Source organism: Brachionichthys hirsutus, unplaced genomic scaffold (assembly GCF_040956055.1).
Source record: "Brachionichthys hirsutus isolate HB-005 unplaced genomic scaffold, CSIRO-AGI_Bhir_v1 contig_767, whole genome shotgun sequence".
NCBI classification, from domain to species: Eukaryota; Metazoa; Chordata; class Actinopteri; order Lophiiformes; family Brachionichthyidae; genus Brachionichthys; species Brachionichthys hirsutus.
This window is the reverse complement of record NW_027180983.1, coordinates 1-22,959: the sequence shown is the minus strand read 5'-3', so window position 1 is coordinate 22,959 and position 22,959 is coordinate 1. Positions and strand designations below refer to the sequence as shown.

Sequence of the window (22,959 nt, the reverse complement as noted above, 5' to 3'; positions counted from 1 at the left end):
ACAATGTTGTTTTAATGATGAACGCTCAGACTCGAGCCGGCGTTCAGCACTTACAGCAATAGAGGACAAGTCATCAAAGGAACCGACTTCCAATACGATGGAGCCATATTTATTTAATGTATGTGTGTGCCTGATGCCTGACACTTGTAGAGTTGAAATCAAATCTCCATTAAATAGAATCTGATCCTTTTTTAAACAAGCTGCAATCACACAGCGACGTCTGTTTACTCGCCGGTCCAGAGGAGGAGGGTTCAATCTAAACAGCGGAATCCATTAGTCTCTGTTGTAAATCCAAACTTCCTGCCGTTATTCAGCTTGTTTGTTTGAAAGGGGCGGTTAGACGACCGTCGTGTGTCGCTCTGTTTCGTAATCGAACAGCACGGTGGGCGTGTTTCTCCCCGTCAGCCTCACCTGACGCACGACCTTTAACCCCTCGTCCCATCGAGGCGATGAATCTGCAGGACATCTGAAAAGGCATTAACAGCTGCTCTGGCAGAGCGAGCGAGGGGCAGGGAGCGAGTCGGGGGCGATGAGCTGGCATTTGGCTGACAACGGGGTCTATTTGTCTCCCTCGAGCTCCTGGTACGCAGAGACGCGTTCACACACACACGCTGTGCAGACGGATGCTGCCACAGACGAGCGTGACTTCTATCACCGCGTGTCGCACCCCCCCCCCCTCTCTCTCTAGATTGTTGCAATGTGCTCACTCTGTCTTTTTCCTGTCATGCACAAGGTGACAGCTGGAGACTTTCACCTTGGCTTGGATACAGTTAACAAAGCCCAACATTTCACATATTAATGTTAAAAAAAATTATATAATTCAATTTGTATATCCAAACTTCATACTGACAAAATGAAACTCCGGCATAATTTGCTTCCGGCGCCAGTCTAGGGCCTGGACCTTGGCAAGTAGCCAGAGTGAGCCTTTACCAAATGAGCAAATCCGTTCTGGTCAACTGCTGAGCCGAGATAAGGGTCATGAAATGGATGGAGAATTTTTGAGTCAATATCCACAGAAAATTCAACACGTTGACTTTTTGTGGGGGGGGGGGGGGGGCAGCAGCAGTCACTCAGTGGCTCACATTTATACTTTACTCCCAATGTGTCTGACGTTTCTCCCAAGTGCAGCAAAGGTAAAATGCGAAAACCCAGCATCCGGCAGCACTTTCATCCCGGTGAGAGCGCCCGCTCTAAAACAAAATATCTCTATTTTCTGTGAGTAAATACGAAGGGAAGCTGTGAAATTAATGGCGCCTACTGTTCTCGAAAGCCACACTTTAGCTGCTTCGCTAAATGTCAGCTCCCCTCAGAGTCCAAACTTTCCTCGCTGTGGCTTTCAGCTTGGAAAATCAACACGCCTCTCCTGCACCTGCACAGTCAATCCACGAGTGGACGGTCTGAAGTCTCGAATTAGAGGCTCAGCAAGATGCTTGAGTAACAATGGGGGAAAAGCAGTTTGCCACATTTATTTGAACCTTAAATGATTGCAGCACAGAGGCTTTATCTAGCGATAAACTCCCTGCAATTTTGGCTTTGATTGGCTCCACCTGCGCCCAGCTGTCAGACTAGTATGAAAATTGCATTATCCTGGGCACATTTTGGCGAATAATCGTTTAAAATAATTGCCCTAGATGACAGTAGACCTCTTTTTTTTCCTCTGATGTGTGTGGATTTGTGTGAAGCATGGTAAAACGCTGGCCCTCCATTAGATGGAGTATGTAGGCAACATATCTCAATGTATCTTTCTGTCACTCTCCTCACAAATGCTTTCTGGAGCGCTTAGCATCATTTTCTATAATCACGTCACTCATCCTTAAATCATGATCTTACTCCCATCATGCACTGAGGGGCGACTAACATGGGAAATGTGTGCTCTTCATCCACTGAAATGCATCTCTATAGGGTGCTGTGAGTAAATGTTTGGACTTTCCCTCCTGCAAAACTGTGCGTTGAATTGTGCGTGCACACGGATACACAATTATTTCCCTCAGCTTCCATCAAATAATCTGCAATTTTGATGATGGTGTGTGTGTGTGTGTGTGTGTGTGTGTGTAGGTGGGAAAGACATTTCTGCTGAATAAATCAAGCCGTTTATTCATCCTTCCTTGATTTTGGTGATTGAAGCCTTTCACTAATGTTCACTCTCAAAATCCAGATTTTCCAGGAGTTTCTGATTTAGTTCGCACAAAATGATGAAGATGTGGGATATTTATGACCAGAAGGAAAAATAACAAAAGCAAAAATGAAAATCAGAGCGATGAGAGACCCAGATGTAGCCTCCAGTGGAAAAGCTCTGAAGGTGGTCTCTACATGGACCATAAACTCTCCTCCATTCCGTATAGACCAGCTGGAAGGCACGACTTCTCAGTATCCTCCAAACAAGGACATCCACAACAGACCAGTTAGCAGTCATGCAAAAGGGTCATCTCCTCATCTTCTCAAGTGTCATCTCATGTCCAATTTCCTGCCTTTCCTTGCAGGTCCTGAGTGCTCCAGAAACTTCACCTCCAACAGCGGCGTCATAAAGTCGCCGGGCTTTCCAGAGAAATACCCCAACAACCTGGACTGCACGTTCATGATCTTTGCCCCCAAGAAGTCCGAGATCATTCTGGAGTTTGAGAGCTTTGAGCTGGAGCCGGACCTGACGCCCCCTGCTGGTGTTTTCTGCCGCTACGACAGACTGGAGCTCTGGGATGGATTCCCCGGAGGTGAGCGACCATTGAGCATTGCTGGCATCTTCAAGTGAGGCTGTGTAACCATTGGAAGAGGTTGAGAAACAATCTCTCTGCTATTAATTTATGCACAACAAGATGGCCACTTTGGCACGAATAGCTTTTGCTCACGCAGCCCTCGATGCAAAAGTAGAAAAATATCCTCTCAGCAGAAGGTTCTCATGAAATTACTTTTCTCCTGTCCAGAATTACTTGTATCATTTTAATCTCTTGTCTTAACAGGAAATGGCACTTTTATTACACAAATCTGAAATTTATTCCATTTCTCCACAAAATGTGCATAACTGCACTCTTCCAAAATGTGCTATCCTGCTGTGTAGAGTGGATAACTTTGGTCTTAACTTGACTTGATAGCATTATCCAGGCCAGGAGGCTCACAGGCTTAACCAGGCTTGGACGGGGTCCAAGAGTCATCAAGAGCATAATGGTTAATCTCTCAATGTCAAACACTTCCTCATTACAACAAGCCTCCCGCCCTTTCTTCTTTCTGTCACAGGATACATTGTGCCTCAGGGACTGTATATTTGGGAATTAGAAATGTAATTTAGGCTTTCATATTTATTAAGTTGCTGCCTTTCTTCTCAGACATGGGAGGGAAAATACATTTTATCTTTATTCCCATTCTGACGCCTCCTAATCCTTGAGCAAAGGCTGCACTTGTATAGATCCAGCCAAACTGCAGTAGAGAGAGAGAGAGACAAAGAGAGGTTGAGCCGTGTTCAAAGTGACGCTTCCACTGTCCACGGCAACGCTTTGAACTCAGCACGTGACCTCATCGCTTGACATTTTCACTCTTTCTGCTGACTATTCCAGCTCCGGGGTGCAGGTGAGATGAAAGCCCTCGCCCATCATTGGCTGAAAATTGGAAGAGTTCTCTCTTGTAGCTTCCAACCTGATGCGTATCGCTATTATCTCCTCCAGCATACTGTGATAAGGTTGAAGTCTAAATCATGGCCGGCCTTTTCAAGTCAGTTTGCTCAAAAAGTCCCAAAAACCTCCAAGCTCTCTCTCTAGATTTGAAGATTTCTGCAGTTCACTTTCAATTCTGCAGACTGTTCCCTTCTTTCATCTGCATTTTATCCTGTCGGTGTGAAGTATTGCATTTGGGTTAATATGCATTTATTTAAACTACAGCAAATGTTTGTATCATCACTGTTTAATACGCATGTTTCCTGTTTCACTCTTGACTCGAAATAATTCTTACAAATGAAATCTGGAGCAGAATAAAGCAGAATGAGGCTGGAGCACGTTGACAGCAGAAGCTGAAGCGTCATCGCCACTTCAGCATGATGAGGCATTGCATCCTTCAAGTCTTATTGCATGTGACAGATAGCCGTGCATAGAAATAAAACCATGGAAGAAAAAGCATGTTTGCTTTTTGTCAGGCAGCGCCCATAGTGCCGATTGAAGCGATAGGGCACTAGCACAGAAGGTTGCTAGCCATTGGGGGAGCGCATAGGTGTTCGATGTTCGGGCGAATGCAGGCTTCCGTGAAACAACAGGGGAAATCACACCTCCCAATCTTTACAGTCCTCGCACCGTGAAAGAACTCCCTTGTCCCTCTTCCCAGAGGAATCTCGAGGCAGGCAGGGCTTTATATGGAGGTTCTTTAAAATTTCAGAAGTCTGGGGGAGTCATGCAGATAATCTGGAAGATGTTTTTTTTTTTTTTTTCCAGTCCAGGCCTTAACAGGTTTAAAACGAAACCTAGATTTGCACGCTCTTTCACCAAGAGCCAGGGTTATGAAGATTAATTTGAGGCATCACACCCCCCCCAGGCCTCTGAGTCCCTGTAGTCTGGCCTTTGTCTTTCAACGAGGAGTCGGCTGGAAGGCGTGTGTTTTGGTTGACAGGGGGCCGCAGGGAGGCGGGACTGTCACTCGCCACCGATCACAGCATTACTAATCACAGATAAGCTGCAGGTCCCCACACACCAGCAGGAACACACATACGTACAAATGGGCATGGATCACAGCACACATCAGACACAGGCCAAGGTCATTGTGCTCTTTTGCTCTCCCGCTCCCTTGTTACACCATCATTCTCTCCCCTTGTTTCTCTGTCTCCCCCCCCGAATGTCCCTCTCCCCTCCACCTCCCAGTTTTTGCTGCTTACCCATTCCTCCATGCTCAGTGAAGCATGTCCCTCTTGGGTTTTTATTGCGCTCCTATTGTCTCTGCCTCCTCGTCACTTGTTGTTTCCCTTGCAAAACTCACCCGCCATGGCTGTATCCACCTCAAGAAATGGGAAGGCAGGAAGTCTTAGGAATTTATAGTCACCAAATAGACTGAGCCCGTGACCTGCCCACACCACAGCTCCCTCTCCAGCGTACTTTCTTTGTGTCTGACCAGCAAGAAGGCATGGAATGCTGCGGGGTCAATTTCACAAGCCTGTTTACGGGGTTGTATGAAAAAATGCAAGTGGTGCTATACCTCAGTGGCAGCCATGTCTGACATGTCTGTGGGAAATAAACACATATTGAGTGAACCCAGGGGTGGGCAAACCTTTTGACTCGCCGGCCACAATGGGTTCTAAAATTTGCCAGAGGGGCCGGGCCAGGAACAGATGGATGGAGTGTTTGTGTGAACTAATATAAATGACATGTAAAAGCCGTTACATGAAAGGATTTGGCCTTTTACAGGTAGCATTACAAATGAAAGAGGTTGTATTATAATAAGATTTAAAGTAATGATATAATTTGGACAAATTGGGCGGGCTGGATTAAAAAGCTCAAAGGGCTGCATATGGCCCCCGGGCTGTAGTTTGCCCATGCCTGAGTTAACCCATGCCTAACCCAAGTAACAATCTGTGCTTTTCTCTCCTGTTTCTTTCTGCTTCTAGTTGGCCCATACATCGGGAGGTACTGTGGCCAGAACACTCCTGGCAGGATCATCTCCTACACGGGGATCCTGGCTCTGACAATCAACACTGACAACGCGATCGCTAAGGAAGGCTTCTCTGCCAACTTCACCGTCATTGAAAGAACCGTTCCAGAGGGTGAGCTGATGTAAAGGCTCTAAAAGTCAGGCAGATCGGGGTGACGGGGAGGCAAAATCACTGGTATCCAAAGACAGGCACAACAAGTCTACATATATATATATATATATATATAAAAAAAAAGTAAAGTCAAAGTCCACAGGAGTTTATTCACTGGGAGAAAATTTGCGTTGAGTTCAAAATGGGTACTTACGAGAATTAGAGGGCAATAAAGTAACCCCCACAGGTTTATTATGAAAAGCAAGAACAAATGTTGTCTGTAACTGAAGCTTACACACAGTCCTATTGAGATGAAATTTCCCACTCGTTTCGCAGAGTTTAAGAGTTATTAAATAAACACCTCCTGCTGAATGTGTCAGAGAGCACAAGTCTGCCTCCCATGGTTTACAAGATTTCTTTACACACTGCGAGCCGAGACAGGCTCCAAAAAGGAGACTTCCCCACCAACAACCACCTTGGACACACACACACACACACACACACACACACCCCAGGGGCTTTTACATGCAGCATCGTCATCATAGAGCATGACCTGCCGACCTCATTTTTGCAAAATGCTCCAGTTAAACATTTCATTAAGGCAGACGACTGCTGGTTGGAGTCATAAATCTGTCCGGAGGCTAGACCACCCCAAAGACACATAGTCAGCCTTTGAACAGGAATAGAGATGGATGACGACAAATCTTCTAATCATCTCCAAAAAAAAGATGTCATTTTCTTTTTCTTGCCCAAAGGGAACACACATATGCAACTGCTGCAACAACCCTTCCTTCGCAGTAATGAGCTCAGTAATCACTGATGTCATTTTTCAACTGAGTTACTTACGCTTGTTGTAATCACAGTTTTACGATAGGCTGACGCGAGTCAAGCGCTTACGTTTGCCATAAAAAGGCATAATCTGCAAATACCTTAATGCTCATGAGTTGCCGGGTCTTACATCACATACCGAGATGTATCCAAGATAGAAAAGCAATCTCAAATCTTTCTTTGCACCTTTCAAGACACGCACCGTTTGAATCATCCATAATACCCTCATGTATTAATACACACTCGATGTTCTGCTTCTGCAAGGGAATTGTACACTCAAGCTGAAAACTACTGATGAGCGGTGATAAGTTGATGAAAGGAGGCCTCGTCTTTTGTTCCTCCCCCCTTTTCTCTGGTTCTCATCCTCTCCTCACCCATTCACCCTCACTATCTACTCAGCTGTTTGCCGCACTTTGATTAGGAACATGTAGGATCACATAACATCCTCGGCAATAGACATTCACTGTTTTGTGTCTCATGTTTTCTTTTGTAATATAATCTAGAGACCGTGTCGTTCTGAGAACAAAAGTTTGACAGAGGGACGAGGAAGGAGTGGGGAGGTGCCAGACGGTTTTCTCAAACTCATACTGAGACACTAACACATTCCACAAGGTGATCGCATACATATGCGGCCAAGCATCGACAGTGTAAAGCACGCACACACACACACACACAGACTGACCCAGGGACTGAGGTGTGTTGGCAGTGTAGCAGATGGGAAGACCATCTGTGTTAGCTCATAGGCAGAAGCCACATAGCTGCTCCTCATCCTGTGTGTCCACAATCACGTGGCTGCATTGTCGGGCAGAGCAACCAGTGGTAGCTTTGCGTTCAGAAAATCGGGCTTGTGACTCGGTTCTTGGCAACCAACCACATCAATAAATAAACAATTAGAGGACAAATGGACCATACAGTTGTCAACCTTTGCCTATGCGTCTCTGATTGTGGTGACATTACAGGACTCCTGTCCAGACCAAACTGTCCTATTGGTTTGTGCTAGCCACCCTTAATGCAAAGTGGTGGCAGCGTGTCTAACCTCCGATGGTTAGAGAGGCCATTCCCAAGATTATTCCGCTGAGTCTTTGGCCGGGGAGCCCAGGATATCTCGAAATGTCCGGTCCGTGTCAACGCAAACAAGGGAAGTCGCCGCCTACTGTGAATACCTGGCCCACTGAGTGATATACGGTTTCAAACTACAGATATTAAACTCGTCTGAACGTCCCCAAGAGACAAAGTTGAGGAAATCATTGTGTGTACAAGAAAGATAAGCTGCCCAAGGGTGAGTGAGGGATTGTTTCAGTGGAAGAAATACCTGGACTCAAAGTCCCTTTAATGCCTAATGCCGGTTTAAAGTTAGCCCCTGCTCAATGTTTTATGAAGACATTTTTATGTCTTAATGCTGAACACTTCCATCTCACTTCCATTAAAAGCTAAAACGAGAGTGAAACAGGAAGGAGTGACCGAGGCGCCACTTCTCCCCCCACCCCCCAGCAGCAGGGCTGAGTGCCCGTCAGGTGATGTTCTCATCCCCAGAGATGAGCTCGGGTTCTGGGGACACTGAAGCACAAGCTGGGCACAGAATTGAACACAATTTCTCTTCCTCTCTTTTCGTCTTCCTCCCGACGCAGACTTTGACTGTCGCGACCCTTTGGGAATGGAATCGGGAGAGATAGCATCCGACCAAATCTTGGCCTCGTCCCACTACAATCCCAGCTGGTCCTCAGAGCGCTCCCGACTCAACTACTATGAAAATGCTTGGACGCCGGCAGAGGACTCAAACAAAGAGTGGATACAGGTAAACAATTACATTCGAGTTCCATATGTAATTGTTTAAGAATGTCGCTGCACGAAGCAAAGGTAGAAAATAAAGTAAATTAAAGCCGCAAGCGGCGTCGTAGGCCCTCGCCGGCCGACAGGCCGATGAGCTGACCCGCCGACGCACGCCGCTTTTCTCCTGAGTGCTTCACAAGTGTTTAGATTTGAGCTGCATGAGTAGCTCACAGTTTAGTCAAATTGTTATTTGGATTATATGGGACATTTTGGCAATCGCCATGGCAACAGCGTTAAAAAAGCTACCTGGGTGTTACAGACCTTTTCGACTGGCATGTGTGTGAGAATGTATGTGGCTCTCTCTCACACACATACACACACACACACACACACACACACACACAGTCTCTATCTCAAAACAAGTTCTGTCAGCTTATCTAAACAAAGCAATCATCACCCAATGGGAGAAGTTTATGTGGAAAGATTAAGGATTTATTCGTTCCATCCCCAAATGGGGAAGTCATATATCCCAAGACACACCCCCTCCCCCACCCACCCACCCACACACACACACACACACACGTACAGCAACACTACAGATGCATTTAAAACATGTTGGATGTATTAACCGAAAGCCTCCAGGCCTTGTAAATGGCCAAACTGTTTTTCTTCTTCTGCTGTTTTTCTACAGTCATTGGTTCATTGATTCCTCAGGGGATAAATAATGAGGCTGACCCAAAGCCAAATATTTACTTTGGGAGGGCCATAAGCAAGTCCTTCCTTTATTATTGCAATGAAAATATTGTCCTGAGGGCCCCCCCCCCCCATTGCTCGCTCAGAGTAATTGAATCAGTGTTTGAGCATGCCTGTGTGTGGGCTCCTATGCATTCTCCCAAGTGTTCGTGCATTCTTGGCTTTTTGGGTCTCGCAGAGTCCAGAGAAGCCCAACATGCGTCGCAGTGAATTAGAGGCGAAACTTTGTGGCAGTGACTTTTTGTGGCACATGAAAGTCTGTCGCATCAAAGCATTTGTCTTTTTGTAAGGCAAGCCTGTTGTTCAGTCAGATGCATTAAGCGTCACAACACAGAAGGGTTCAACTATATCAGTTTGACTTTGTGTTTGTGGAAATTACAAGTGACAAGAAAATAAAAGGCCTTTTTTTTTTTTTTTGCACCAAAGACTGTCTCTGCTGTAGATACTGATCATGCCGCAGATTTGATATGCAAGTAAAGTCTGGACTTCAAAGCGATGTGCTTTCATAGACGTATGCAGATTTTCGAATCCTAACCATATCAAAAGAGTGAATGGGGCTTTTCTAATTTCTAATTTCAAATGCAGCAAAAGAGCGAGCGCTGTGGTTGCCACATAATTTATGTTTTATAAGAAGGGTGATGCACTTGTGCTGAGCACGCTGAGCAGACGCCCAATTATCACGAGTGGTGATAAAAGAGTAGGATTCTTCGCCTTTCTCCCAGCCCGTCTGCGGTGGTGCAACAAGCTCAGGGCCCCTCGCGGGCACGTTCACATCATCTTCGTGCGACATCAGATGTATAGTAATCAATTCATTATTTATTTCATTATCATTCCCTGACTGTGTTTTTTTGATGCAGACCGTTTTATTATTCATGGCTGCCGGCCTTTTGATTCCGGGGCTGTTTCTTTGTCATCGCTTTCTTTCTTCTTCTTTTTTTTAACATAATATAAATTTGTGTTTCATTTTAATGCCACCACATTCTGATGCAGGGAGTACAGGAGGGCAAGATGTTAGAAGTCTGCGTGCTCTTTTCTGGGTAATTAGATTGCTGTGGTTTGGTTCAGCATTGAGCGCTGGGTTAGCCAGGACATTAATCAGTCCTTTGTTGTACACAGCGATGGACAGATGTCCTCTGAAGGGTTTTCTGATTTAAGGATAGAGTGCAGCAAAAGGAAATAATCCTTTAAAACATGGCCCATCTTATTTGTTCTGTTATTTTTCATTCTGTTCTTCTTCAAAATTCAGGCACACCGATCTTCATCAGGAAGAGGGAGAGAATTCCACATATATCCCGCCTGTCTGAGGCATGGCTTTCTTTGAAGCTTATGAGCATGAACTGCCGGGCCTCTGCAGGTGGATGGCACCTTTGATATAGTTTGGGGAGTCCACGGCCCGACAGTTCTTCTGGGTCAATGATAAGGAGAACGGCTTCGAAGCTGTATTTTAATTTTAGGAGCACGGATCTGATGTCCTGCAGACTCACCACATCGGAATGATGAAATAAAAGCAAGAGTGGCTCTCTGTCAGGCAGCTGCCCATTGATTCCACATGCATGGCCTATGAATAATTTATTCACGCTCTTTTGGAGAGAACCCAACTGTCAATACCCGAAAGCCATTTTCTTGAGTATCTCATCATGGCAATATAAAGTGCATGTGCATCCCATAACTATTACCCGTGCTGATTTTTGCTCCATCTTCAACTTTCTTGCCAGGAAGCGTTACTCCCCGATTGCTACATCTGCGTTTATGCATTTGTTGCCCTCGTACGTGTCTCCGATAACCCTAAATTGCACAATCATAAGAAGAGACAATGAGTCTGTTATCTCTCTCTCTCTTGCTTCTGTGATGGATGAAAGGGCTGAACATGGGAAGCGTATCGGTGTTTGCTTACTCAATATGTGCCTTTATCTCCAGCATGTGTTGCTGATCTCACCGTAAAGCCGGCGATTTACAGGCAAACTTGCCACAGGTTTGCTCTGCAGCTTAGAACATTGTCTTTTTTTTCCTCCGGGAAAGCGACGCACAGTGGAACTAAGACCACTTACACAACAAATAACATATTCAATTCCACCACCTGACCAACTGAGCGGCCACTAATTGCACTTCGTAGCGTTTATCTTTTCCACCGGCGAAGCCGTGCACTCTGCCATGTCCTATTTTCCTTTTCATACAAATGTGCATTAAATTTCTCCGGGTCATTGAGTTTCTGAAATGTCCCCCCCGTTATTGTCTCCACGCTGATGTGCCTGTTTCAGGACTCACTGCCTCATTGAATGACGAGCAATAAGAATATGGGCTGGTAATTAACACTAGTGTCTCAGTTGATGAGGTCGAGCTATAGCGCAGCGGAGCTGTGGCTGGCATGGAGCTGCCAGTGACATCATCATCATCATCATCATCATCATCATCATCATCTTGTTGTAAAAATGGAAACAATGGATGTTGTCTGTGCCTCGCTGTTTCCCGGGCCTCACTCTCAATTGCAAAATCAATGAGAGGATAGAGACCCACACTCGAGTGGAGTAGCCCAAAAGTGCGACTGGAAATCGAAACATGAAGGATGGAATGCTGTAATTAAATCAAACAGTGCGGCATAAGTGTCCAGAGACGACAAAAAAAAAACACAGCTCATTCATAATCAGTGTCATTTTCAGTGTCTGCACCACAAACGAGGGAAATGCCTAAGAGCCCTGTAGTCAGCCGTCGTCACTGACGAGTCAGCAGCTGTGCATCCTGGGTTAGTGCCGTTGAACAGCCTCCAGACATGACATGCGTCTCGGTCGTCCTCGTCTTCCTTCCTGATCATTGTTTTTGTTTTAATACTCAGACCTTTACTCATGCGTGTGTTCTACGGATGAGCATGACGCTGCATGGAGTTAGTCTTTCAGATGACTCAGAAGGCCGGAAATCTTGAAATGCTTCCTCTAACAGCTGGAACCTTTCAATCGGCGCAGAGCCGAGCTCGGAGCTCACCTCATGTACAGCAAACCAGATCTCCTGTATCTCCTGTTTTGTGATAGCTGGGGGGGGGTTCGCCATATGCATCCCTCTTCGTCAGGAAGACGGATAATGGTCTCATGGGGAAGACATGCATAATTTAATGGCCACCAAAGAGCTGTTGGGGATCTAAAAATAAACTGTAATTCCGTCAGGTGAACATTGTGATGAATGGAGGGTTGCGAGTGGAGCTCACAGGTCCTGCAGCAGTTGAGTAATACAATTTCCATGACAGGAGAATTAATTCCACAGAGTTTGCGCCACCAAATATACGGTTGGAGAAATTGGTGAACAGATTGCTGAATGCCGGTTCAAAAGCACAGCATCTGGGATTTAGTTACAAATCTGAGTGTAAGTCAGTCGTCCAAAATGTCTGTTTGCTCTCAATAGCGTAAAATGGACATTAAAATCAGAGTATTTATGCAAAAAAAGGGCTACAGCCTCTTCATCTGTGTTTCCTTTTTTTTATCTTTTTAGATCCATAAAGCATTTCCAGAGGCTGGTTCATGGATGGGAGTCTTTGTCTACGAGCTTTTCTTTGACTTCGAAGACACAGAGGGGGGGGGGGGGGGGGGGGGCGCTACCTTTTTCTCACCATTGGCATTTCTCTTGTTTTTTTTGTGTGAGGGAAAACAAATGAAGTCATTCCCCAGAGGCCTCAGTTATTCTGCAGCCCACACACACACACACACACACACAAGGGCAAACTATTTCCACCTCTCTGCTGGGGAAGCAGACAAATGGATTTAAAGTTAGGTATTCTGTAAACTTCTCCCAGAGTATGGATTGCTCCGTGCAACTTCTTGGCAACTCGTTTAAGCCAATCAAGCAAGGAAGAGATAAAGCCTTTGAGTCGCTGCTGTTTCTTGAACGCCCCTCCCCACCATTGTAAACCCATAAGTCCCCACACTGTACCCACACAACAGTGACTAACCTACCTTTATCCTCAAATACGCATCACGTGGTCTCACCACACATCTGAGTCATACAGCACAGAGACAAAGCACTGACTATTGTGGTTGAGGGATTAAAAGAAAGTCACTTATTCAAACTTGTACAAACACACGTAAATATATAAATACGCCGTCTGTCTCATTCCCACCGTTTATTCCCACACTTATATATGCCTTATTTAAATGATGGATGCTGATTCCAATATGTTGCACACCAGGCTTTAAACAGTTGTTTTTACAAGCAGAACTTTATGCTTTTCTGGTTTCACTAGTCTGTGTGACGACTGCAACTCTGTATGCTGGCTGTTGTGAATCAAGGGGGCTTTGGCACAATTAGAGGGTTAGGGTATACGTGATGGACACACACACAGAGACACAGTTGTAGGAAGTAGAGGAAGAAAATACTCCCATGAAACAAGGACATGCTGAGGTCCTCCCAGCGTATCGATTCATGGATAGATTCTGAAAAGTCTGGATGATTTCTTACCCTAGCTGGCATGTTTATGGCTCAACGTGTGTGTGTGTGTGTGTGTCCTTCCAGTTATGAGTTGGTGTTCATCAGCATGCCCAGAATGTATATAGTATCCTCTTCTCTATAGGTGGGCTTCGGTCCAAACGCACACGTAATACGCTGGAACTGGAACGGACACAAGATTCATTCCTTTGGATCAGCAACATTTCACATCCCTATAGATCCTAGATTAGGAGTAATAATTCACGTCTTCCGTGTTGTGACTCCATCGCCCATTAGGCATGATTCAGCCTGTTGGGGCTCAATGACAAATAGTTTATCATCTGAATGTGATTTATTAATGCAAGATTCCACAATGCGCTGCTTGCAATTTTCTAAATGTTGATTATTGTTTTATGTCTGTAGATCAGCTATAATACTGTTAGTGGCTCCGGGGCTCAATGGCGTTCTGCTCGTAATCACCGTCTCTTTCTGTTGGTTCTATCTGGTCGGTTTTGTAGGACAGACTTTATATCCAGCCCACTCTCTCTCCCTGGCCCATGTGATCCCGGTCTTTCAGCGCCGGCTCTGCCATTAATAAATCATGCCTTGCTCATTACACCGGCCCCGTTATCAGCCCGAGTCTGTGAAATTGATCTAGTCTGTTCACGTTTTCAGCAGAGACCCCATGCTGTCCTTCATCTTCTGTTGAGGAGAGAGAGAGGGAGAGAGACAGGGGGGGGGGGGGGGGGCTTGTTTCCACTGTTGCCCTTCTTGTCTTCACACTTCTCTTCGCTTTCCCTCTTTCCATTCCCTCTGCACTCTTCCATCATTATTCCCCTCGTCGTATCCCAGTGCAGCTTACACAGATGGCTTTTGGGAAGTCAAGTCGCTTATATTCAGTAACCATTAAATGTGAGTGTTTGTTTTTTTTGCCAAGACATCGCAACCATTGCAATTTTTCTGGTTGCCCCAGCATCTCTGTGGTTTGAGGAACCCTAAAACTATTGAGCCACAAGCGATGAAAGCATGTTGGAACACCACACCCATTTGGCAGGGAACCCTTTAAAAATTGCTACCCTATAAATAAAAACATTAGTTACCAATAAAAGAAAAAACGTTCCAGTTGGCCCATAATATTGATTAACATTCAACAAGTCCACCCGTCTTCAGACCGCTCCTGTATGAGCAAGCTCCGGTTCTGAGTTCCCAATTAGCCCCACCACTGATTTCATTCCCAGTGGCTCTTCTTCTCCATTACACCTAATGAGATCCCTTCAGAGAAAATGTCCCGAAAGCCAGCCATTCCCATTAGACATATTTTACACAAGCCTTTTCAAGAAGCCACTTTGCCAGTGGTCCCGATTGGAAATGAGTCAAACATAAAGGTTAAAGACCGGCCTCGGCTAATGTGCACTGGCACAAGCCTCGCAGCCATCCAGCATGCGCTCCTCATCCAGTGCTGGCGCATGTGGATATCCATCCCGCAGAGAAGAATTCAACCCCTCCATTATTAAATAGGAACCATCTGAAAGCTGAAGGGATTTGAATTTGCCTCTCACTGTGGACCAAAAGAACATAATGCAGGATCCTCCTTTAGCTTATGGACATGAACAAAGCTGTTCTGTCTCTTTATGTGACTTTTTTTTTTTTTGTTAGCATCCATCCAATTCAATCCTTTCAGCAGCCAAGAGAGACAAAGTAGCAGCGTAGAATCTCTTTTATTAGTCCCATCTGTTTAGGTCTTTTTTTGTTTGTTTTTTTACGACTGGACGTGAATCTGAGGATTCTGTGGCATGCAGATGTTCCTTTTAAATGTGGCACAATCACTGGATGTAAGGTTGGCAGTCTAAATCTATAGCTTTGATCATGTAAACGTCTATAAAGTCTTTTAGAGGTCCTGCAGATCAGCGTGTGTCAGCCCTCTCTATCTGTCTAATTGCCCTCACATAAAGGATTTCGCTGTTATCTCTCTTCTCCTCGTAGTCATGCGTGTAAATCCTTGATTGCGGCAATCCACTCAAGATTCTGGGCACAATTCATCGGAGTCGAAAAAAACCCCATCTCATGTCAACATCAAAGGCCTCGTCTCTCCTCATGATCCGGAGAGCCGTCCCCACCCTGGCTTCCTGCACCGCCCCGAAGTTTCAGTGCCGTCTCCATGCAACACCATTACTCCTCATTATCGTCAGCTCAGTCTGTCAGAGACACTCTTGTCACTTGTTAAGATTTAAGCAGCTACTCTGAGACATTGAGGATTTTTATATATATATAAAGCCTTTAAATGTTCCTCTGTAATGGATGAAGGCCTGGAATTATGGGGTTAAGCAGTGGACACAGGTGTCAATGGTAGTGGATTCCTGTGTTTTATATTTAGTAATGGCTGAACTCACTCCCACACTTCAAGTCAGGTTGTAGTAGTCCAAGGGAAGTTGGGCAACAGATGGAAGTATTCAAATAATTAAAAAAAAGCCAGCTCGAAGACTATTCTTACCACAGACACAGATGCCAGGGCGACACAGAGAGGACTGTTTCCATGCCTTTCTTGGCAGGGACGTTAACAGGGATGATGATGATGATGATGATGATTGGCAGACAGAATTGGTGCTTCTTTAGCATGTCTAATGCAAACCAGCGCCATCTTCAGCCCAGCATAATCTCTTAATGCTGCACATGAAAGCAAGCCTACGCCATACAGTCTCACATGCCTCTGACCCCACTGCCTCTAGTGGGAGCCCTGCAAAAATGCCCACCCCCCAGTCATGTACCTCCTCAGCTCATTGTTGCTTTATAATGAGCTGCATATTTTAAAGGCACAATATTTGATATTCAATTTGCATCTCTCTTACTCCCTGGCCAGTTTTGATAATGTGATTGCAGACCTCGCTCTATTCAACATTCACTTTTTTATCCAATAAGCTCTTGTCGTCTCACATCTCAGGAAATGAAGTTGTCATCCTGTGTCCTTTATTGTTCATATGAATATCATTGCATTGCTGTTTATTAAATTCCAGGTAGCAGCTGACGAGCCAGAGGGGATTTAATGGAGGGGTTATATTTTCACTCTCCAGTTTGCTGGTGCATTATTAATGCAGGAAAGTCTTTTCTGCACGGATTATTCATCCATTTGAGCACCAGCGATCGCTGTATTTCAGCTGCTGTAATCGCTATTCTCACAAAAGATAAAATTCCCTCTGGCGTTTACTTTCGATGAAGCATTTTAAGCAACTGTTTCTCAGTCGCCTCTTCTCGGCTCGCCCTCCACAGGTGGATCTTGGGTTCTTGCGGTTCGTCTCGGCCGTAGGCACCCAGGGCGCCATTTCCCAGGAGACCCGGAAGGTATACTTTGTGAAGTCCTACAAAGTGGATGTCAGCTCAAATGGAGAAGACTGGATCACGTTGAAGGAAGGCTCCAAACAAAAGGTATGGAGGTCTCTATTTCATTAAGTTTGCATGATTAAATATAATTCCATGCATTACCGTTTTGCCACACCGAAGGCTATCCAAGACATTTGCATCTGCCTGACCAGTTACAGTGACAGAAGAACATCTCTTAAGCTTGGAGTACACTTGGACTATCCCAGCATGGAGCAGCCTGTTAGCTTGGATTGCTCTCTGCACCAAGTTGACTTAAAAGCACGACAGAAGGGGAAATAGCCAATACCCATATGTGTATTTGATTCTCTGTCGTCCGACATGCAATCATGTACTTTTATTGTTGTGGTCACGTACCCACTGTGTGCGTAAGTGCTTGGTATTTTTTTTTTTTACTAGAGCACTCGCTGCACGTTAGAGCTCTGAAGTTAGGATTGTGTAAGGAATGTGGCCTCTGCTGTATGTCAAACGGCTGCAGTAAAAGAACCAGCGATGACAAAAGACTTAACAAACAAGAGCTTAATGGTAAGGGGATGGAAAGAAACGTGTCGTGTTTGAGCAGCTGGTATGAGGTGGCTCCAGGAGAGGATGAAGAGCGACAAAGGGAGGGGGGAAATGGCCAGAGCATGACGGGAACCTAACCATGAATTGAGGAACAGCCTGTCAGACAGACCAGATTTGATCCATCTGGAGGAGAAAACACACCCGCCTCCCTGAGGTGCCCAGAGGGTCAGGAAGCATTCTGACAGTTCTGTGGTGTGTGACATGTAAATACCAGAAGACAAAAGTTATCAACAACAGAACATCCAAACAAGCTGGGGGAGGGGGGGGGGGGGGGGGCACACTGGGGGAGGGGGGGGGGGGGGGGGGCACACGCCCTCGGTTCCTGATTATTTTGTGCTTTCTGCAAAGCACACAGACAGTCATCTCTGTAAAGTGTGTGTGTGTGTGTGTGTGTGTGTGTGTGGGGGGGGGGGGGTGCCGTGATAAACCCAGCCTGTTCGGACTCTAAAGTGCTTACGTGTGGAGGGCACCATTGACAAAATGCTGAGCCTGCAGTTTGGTGTCTTAGTGCAACGCTATAAAGAAATAAAAAAAGCCGCTGGTCATGAGTGGAGTGAAGGCTCGGTGTGACATTTGCGAGAGTGGACGACTCTGTCGCCGGCCCCTTAGTGATGTGCCTGACAGACATTGTCCAGGGACTCCGTTGCATCGGGACGGTCGGCTGCATCGGCAAGAGTATGTGCCTTCAAATAATTGCTGTCTGTCTGTCCATCCTGCTGCTGCTTCCCTGCTGGATTTAGCTTGTGCCACAAAGCTGCTCTATAGGGAGTTCACAAGGTCACATGGTCATCAACGTGATTTACTTACGCAGGATGGACTGTGATGGATTGTTTAGCTGTTTTGCTGGGTGGCCACCATGGTGGAATGGTGCAGAGTAAGCTGTCAACTGGCCCCCAGGGGAGAGCAGTGACGTCTGACCTTTGAACGAGACGCTGCCGTAAACCTCCGCCACATCTGGGTCCAGAGGGTAGTAAAAAAAAGGGCATCTTGAGCCAGTCTGGTCTTGCGAGTGTTACAGATACTGCCTCGGGTTTCATAGGTCAGGGGTTGTTTGTGGCACTGCATGTGGAGCAAGTGGAAGTGCTAGTTAAATGTCTGGAGTGACAGGGAATCCAGTTTAACCAGACTTGGGTGTGGCATTTATCGCTGAGCAGATTCACATTGGACAGCAGTGCAACAATTGTCCTCTTAGATGCTTAAATCTAATTTCCTGTGTGGGAACCTTGTCTTGTGAATAATGAGACAAATCACAGAGTTCCTGCTGTTTTTGTGATTTGAGCGCAAACGCTTCCTGTGCCTTGTCTTGTGTATTTCTAGATTCAGTGAGCCCAAGAGATTTCCCAAACCCACATCTCAACTGAGCATACTCTGTCAATAATTAACTTTTTATTCCTCCCATCACAGGTTTTTCAAGGCAACATCAACCCTACAGACGTTGCCAAGACGATGCTGCCCAAACCCACACTGACGCGCTTCATCCGGATCCGTCCGGTTACCTGGGAAACAGGCATTGCGCTGCGCTTCGAGGTGTATGGATGCAAGATATCAGGTGGGTACTGCTGCATGCACAGACTGGCACGCATCTCACTCACGGATGCTGCTGAGAACATGCAAAAAAAAATAACAAATTATACTGGTTACATTATTAAACAATGAAATACTCAGCAATCAGATAATGGTGCTCTTTATTTCTGTACATGCCCTAGTTTTTGCTTTCTTTCTGTGCTTGGTGCACCATGCTCTGTATTTCCCATCCTGGCCCCGGTTGCACAAACACCTTACATCTGCCAGGTGTGAGACAATGTTCTATTTCTGAGAGACTCCTGCTTGAAGGCTAAAGCAAGCTGCTACATAATAGAAGAGTGGCACATGAAGGAGGATTACCTATTTATGTTACTCCATGTTTAGATGTAGCTAATTCAATATAAATGGAGCCACCAGCTGGCGAGCAGAGAGTGCTGGAGCAGGGAGGGATCTGATTGGTCCCTTCCCTCCTGCTGGTCTGGTTTCGGCCTCCTCTTTAGCCACAGTCTCTTTTCCTCACAGAGCTTTGATTTCGTCAAAGCTCTTCTCATCTTTTCCTTTTTTAGTCAGTTGCTCTAATGACTGATGCGTGCGTGCGTGTGTGTGTGTGTGTGTGTGTGTGTGTGTGTAGTTTCAGATGGTTTTAGAACATCTGCCTCCATCTCTATGGGTTTATGTATTGCATGTTAATTAATGCTTGTGTGTGCCTTTTTTTATTTTCATCCTATCGGTGTATCTTACGACATAAATGAAGCAGTGATGCTTTGTCAGCACTGAGCAATTTTAAGTCTTGGATTAAAATAAAAAAGTTAGGATTAGTTTTCACCAGATGAATGTTCTAAATTCTAAAGGGTTCTGTGTAAGGGTTTTTTGCAGGTATGGATTATATATGTAATTGCACAGATGAGGCACTGGGGGTCCAGCAGGGATACAGCTGGGGGCATTTTATTCTGGTAAGGGACCAGATTGCCTTTAGGACCTTCAGCATCCCTGGGCACCCCCTGGAGGCATCTCAACGCCAAGTTCACAGTCCAATTGGACATAAAAAAAATAGTCAGGTTCTGGAGGACTGCATGAACTCTGTGACTTACTCCATTCTCCATTGAGTTCTGAATCCCTGACGCCAGAACTTTCTGAACAACTTTTGCTGAACTGCACTGCCTTATAGCAGCAATTGCTTTAATATGGCTAGAAATTTGACAATAACTATAGATATCGAGTTTGATAAAGACGATTTAAAACTGCATTTCCCCCACCCCCATCACTTTTTATACCAACGCTATAATTTATACCAACGCCATAATTCAGGCATCAGATTAGAGGAGAAGCTGAACTCCCTTAAATCATCGCTGTTGCGTGCAAAGCTACTCATTAATAATAAAAAACACGCCCACTGCCCTGCTGTTTGTAAATATACCATAGTATATAAATATCTCTAACGGAAGCCTGATGCGCCACCTAAAGCCTAAATGTGGCTGACACAGCCATGCATCACCATCTACACACGAAAACCCACAAAGGCGTGTGTGTTTGTTCGCCTGGGTGTGTCATTGCGTTGCCATCTCTGGAGCTTCTGGGATCGCAGCTGAAGTCGATGAAGAGTTCCAGATGACTCAGGGAGTTCACCCTGGTGTCTGAACTCAGATCAGACAAACACCAATTCGCTTTAGATCACACACACGTTACACTTTACTCTCATAGCTTCCCACTTCAGAGGCAGTCAGTGTACAGGGCCGTAGCTGTGCCCCACCAAAAGCTAGCGCATGTGATCATTGTCAAATAGATCTTCAAAAGGAAGAAAGTAGTTTAAAAACCCTTAACGCAGTAGAGCTGCTTCATCCACACAGCAGCGTTTGTTACTTAAACTTCACTTTTACAAAATTCGGAGCCTCACGGCTCTGCATAGCTGCTCTAGATGACTAGAGAGAGAGAGCCTTGTTCTCCAAGTCTTCTCTGACTTCTCCCAGATGCAGCAACCATTGAGTTATGCAGTGCTACAGTGCCCACTTTGTCTTGCAGAGACACAGAAGATATAATAACGCCTGGGGTTTTGCCCTCTGTGGGATCCAGATTGTAAATATTTTATTGCTTACCACAATTCCCTGACTCAGTGTTTTTGATATTTTAGTGTTGGAGTTCGGTGAAGAAACGAGAGGAAGACAGATTTGCACCGATACAAGCTGTTAACTCTCAGATCCAGTGGTAATTACAACACTGAGAAACTTTTCCAAAGTTCCAGTGCGCTGCAAAGGGATGTTGGCAGAAAGATGTGGAACCATTGGCTCCATAATTTACACCTTGAGGTGTTTTAGAATGATATCGGTTTGTTATTTGTATGCTCTTTCAGTTAAAGTTGTACAATTGACCTTTACACACTCACCGTTATTTCAAGAAATCCGTATAAGGACTAAGAAACTCTCCAAACTGCTAACACCATTAAAGGTTACATGAATCTATCTTTTTATTAGTCATTGTTGTCATATTGAAAATGAATGCTTTAAAAGGTCAAAGAAAAAAAAATATCCAGGTGGATTTTACAGCAGGGTTTAGAACTAAAAACCTATTAAATTATACAATATCATTATTCTTTTTTTGAAACAAGCTGGTTGTGTAATAAATCCTTGTAAATGTAATATCCACATTCAACAGTCTAACTTAAAAAAAATCTAATTGTTCTGTAATTTACACTCCAGAAAGAGTACCGGTCGTTAAAATATGAAAAAAAATACAAGAATTTGAGGATAAAATGGCTGAATATTAATTAAATATTCAAGCAGTAAGACAGTTGCTGTGGTAGTTAGTATAACGTTTAGATGCCACATTCCCAGATATAATATTTTAAATTTTGGCAAATACAGAAAGTTTTTCAGTGTATCTGTACAATCTGCAAAACAGCGACTGGTTAAAGTTAAACAGCGACTGGTACCTTTCATTACTTACCAGGTTGTGGAGTTTGATCTCAAAAAATGACAAAACTCGGTTTAGATTGCGCAAACGCTTCTCAGCTGCAGCGACAGATTGTTATCCTGTTCACATCTTGATATAAAGGAGTGATCAAAATAAGTAAGTAAGAAATAAAACCTGCATTGAGCACAGACAATTAGAATAAAAGGAGGATAGCTTAAATTAAAAAAAAAAGAAGACAGGAAACAAGGTCTTAGAAGACACCTGTCCTACAGGTGGTGACAGCTGTGGAGCAGAAGGGAGGAGATGAGTGCAGCTGAAGATAAAACACAAAGAAGCTGTGTTGTTGTTTTGAGTATATCTGAGTCTATTGAGAGAGGTGGGGAGGATAGGGGAGATGAAAAGAACAAAAAAAAAAAAGGTGCTCCCAGAATGCAGGACATGGAAACACAAACTGAGAGGAGGGCTTTAATTGGCTGCCTGGAGACAACTGCCTCGGGCGGAGGAATTAGTATGCATGAGATCTGCAGGCACGGAGAGAGGAAGAGAATAGAGGGAGAGATCACAGCAACATCTCAAAGAGTTCGGGGAATTGTCCTCCTCACTTTGACTTTCAATATCCTTGATGCCCCTGCGGTACAAGAGCCTGAACTCTCAAAACTACGCTTGTGCCACCGTAAACAATGTTGGCCAGCGTGTCTTTGGATACAGATCAAGTCCTTTGCTTCCCGTCTGCAGGTTTTCATCAATTTGTATCAAACCGTTCTGTCTTTCAGAGTATCCGTGTTCAGGCATGCTGGGCATGGTGTCGGGCTTGATTACCGACAGCCAGATCACCGCATCGTCCCATACGGACCGGAACTGGGTACCGGAGAATGCCCGCTTGCTGACCAGCAGGACGGGGTGGACCCTGCTGCCCCAGTCGCAGCCCTTTACCAGCGAATGGCTACAGGTGGATCTTGGCGAGGAGAAGGTGGTGAAGGGGTTCATCATCCAAGGAGGGAAGCACCGCGAGAACAAAGTCTTCATGAAGAAGTTTCGCCTTGGCTGCAGCGCAAATGGCTCCGACTGGAGGATGGTGCACGACGCCAATGGAAACAAGCCAAAGGTGAGCGCTTGTCCTTGCAATC

The 22,959-nt window shown here is 45.2% G+C and overlaps 1 protein-coding gene across 1 annotated transcript; it reads left to right on the top strand.

The window, feature by feature from the left end:
* Window positions 1–2,242: 2,242 nt before the first annotated feature.
* On the top strand, window positions 2,243–22,937 carry LOC137917058 (neuropilin-1a-like; the record flags this gene model as incomplete). Its single annotated transcript, XM_068759940.1, has 7 exons — window positions 2,243–2,354; window positions 2,481–2,708; window positions 5,573–5,728; window positions 8,164–8,330; window positions 16,730–16,885; window positions 18,806–18,950; window positions 22,606–22,937. Coding segments are annotated over exons 1-7 (1,296 nt in total), but the record flags the coding sequence as incomplete, so codon positions are not given.
* Between the last annotated feature and the right edge of the window lie 22 nt (window positions 22,938–22,959).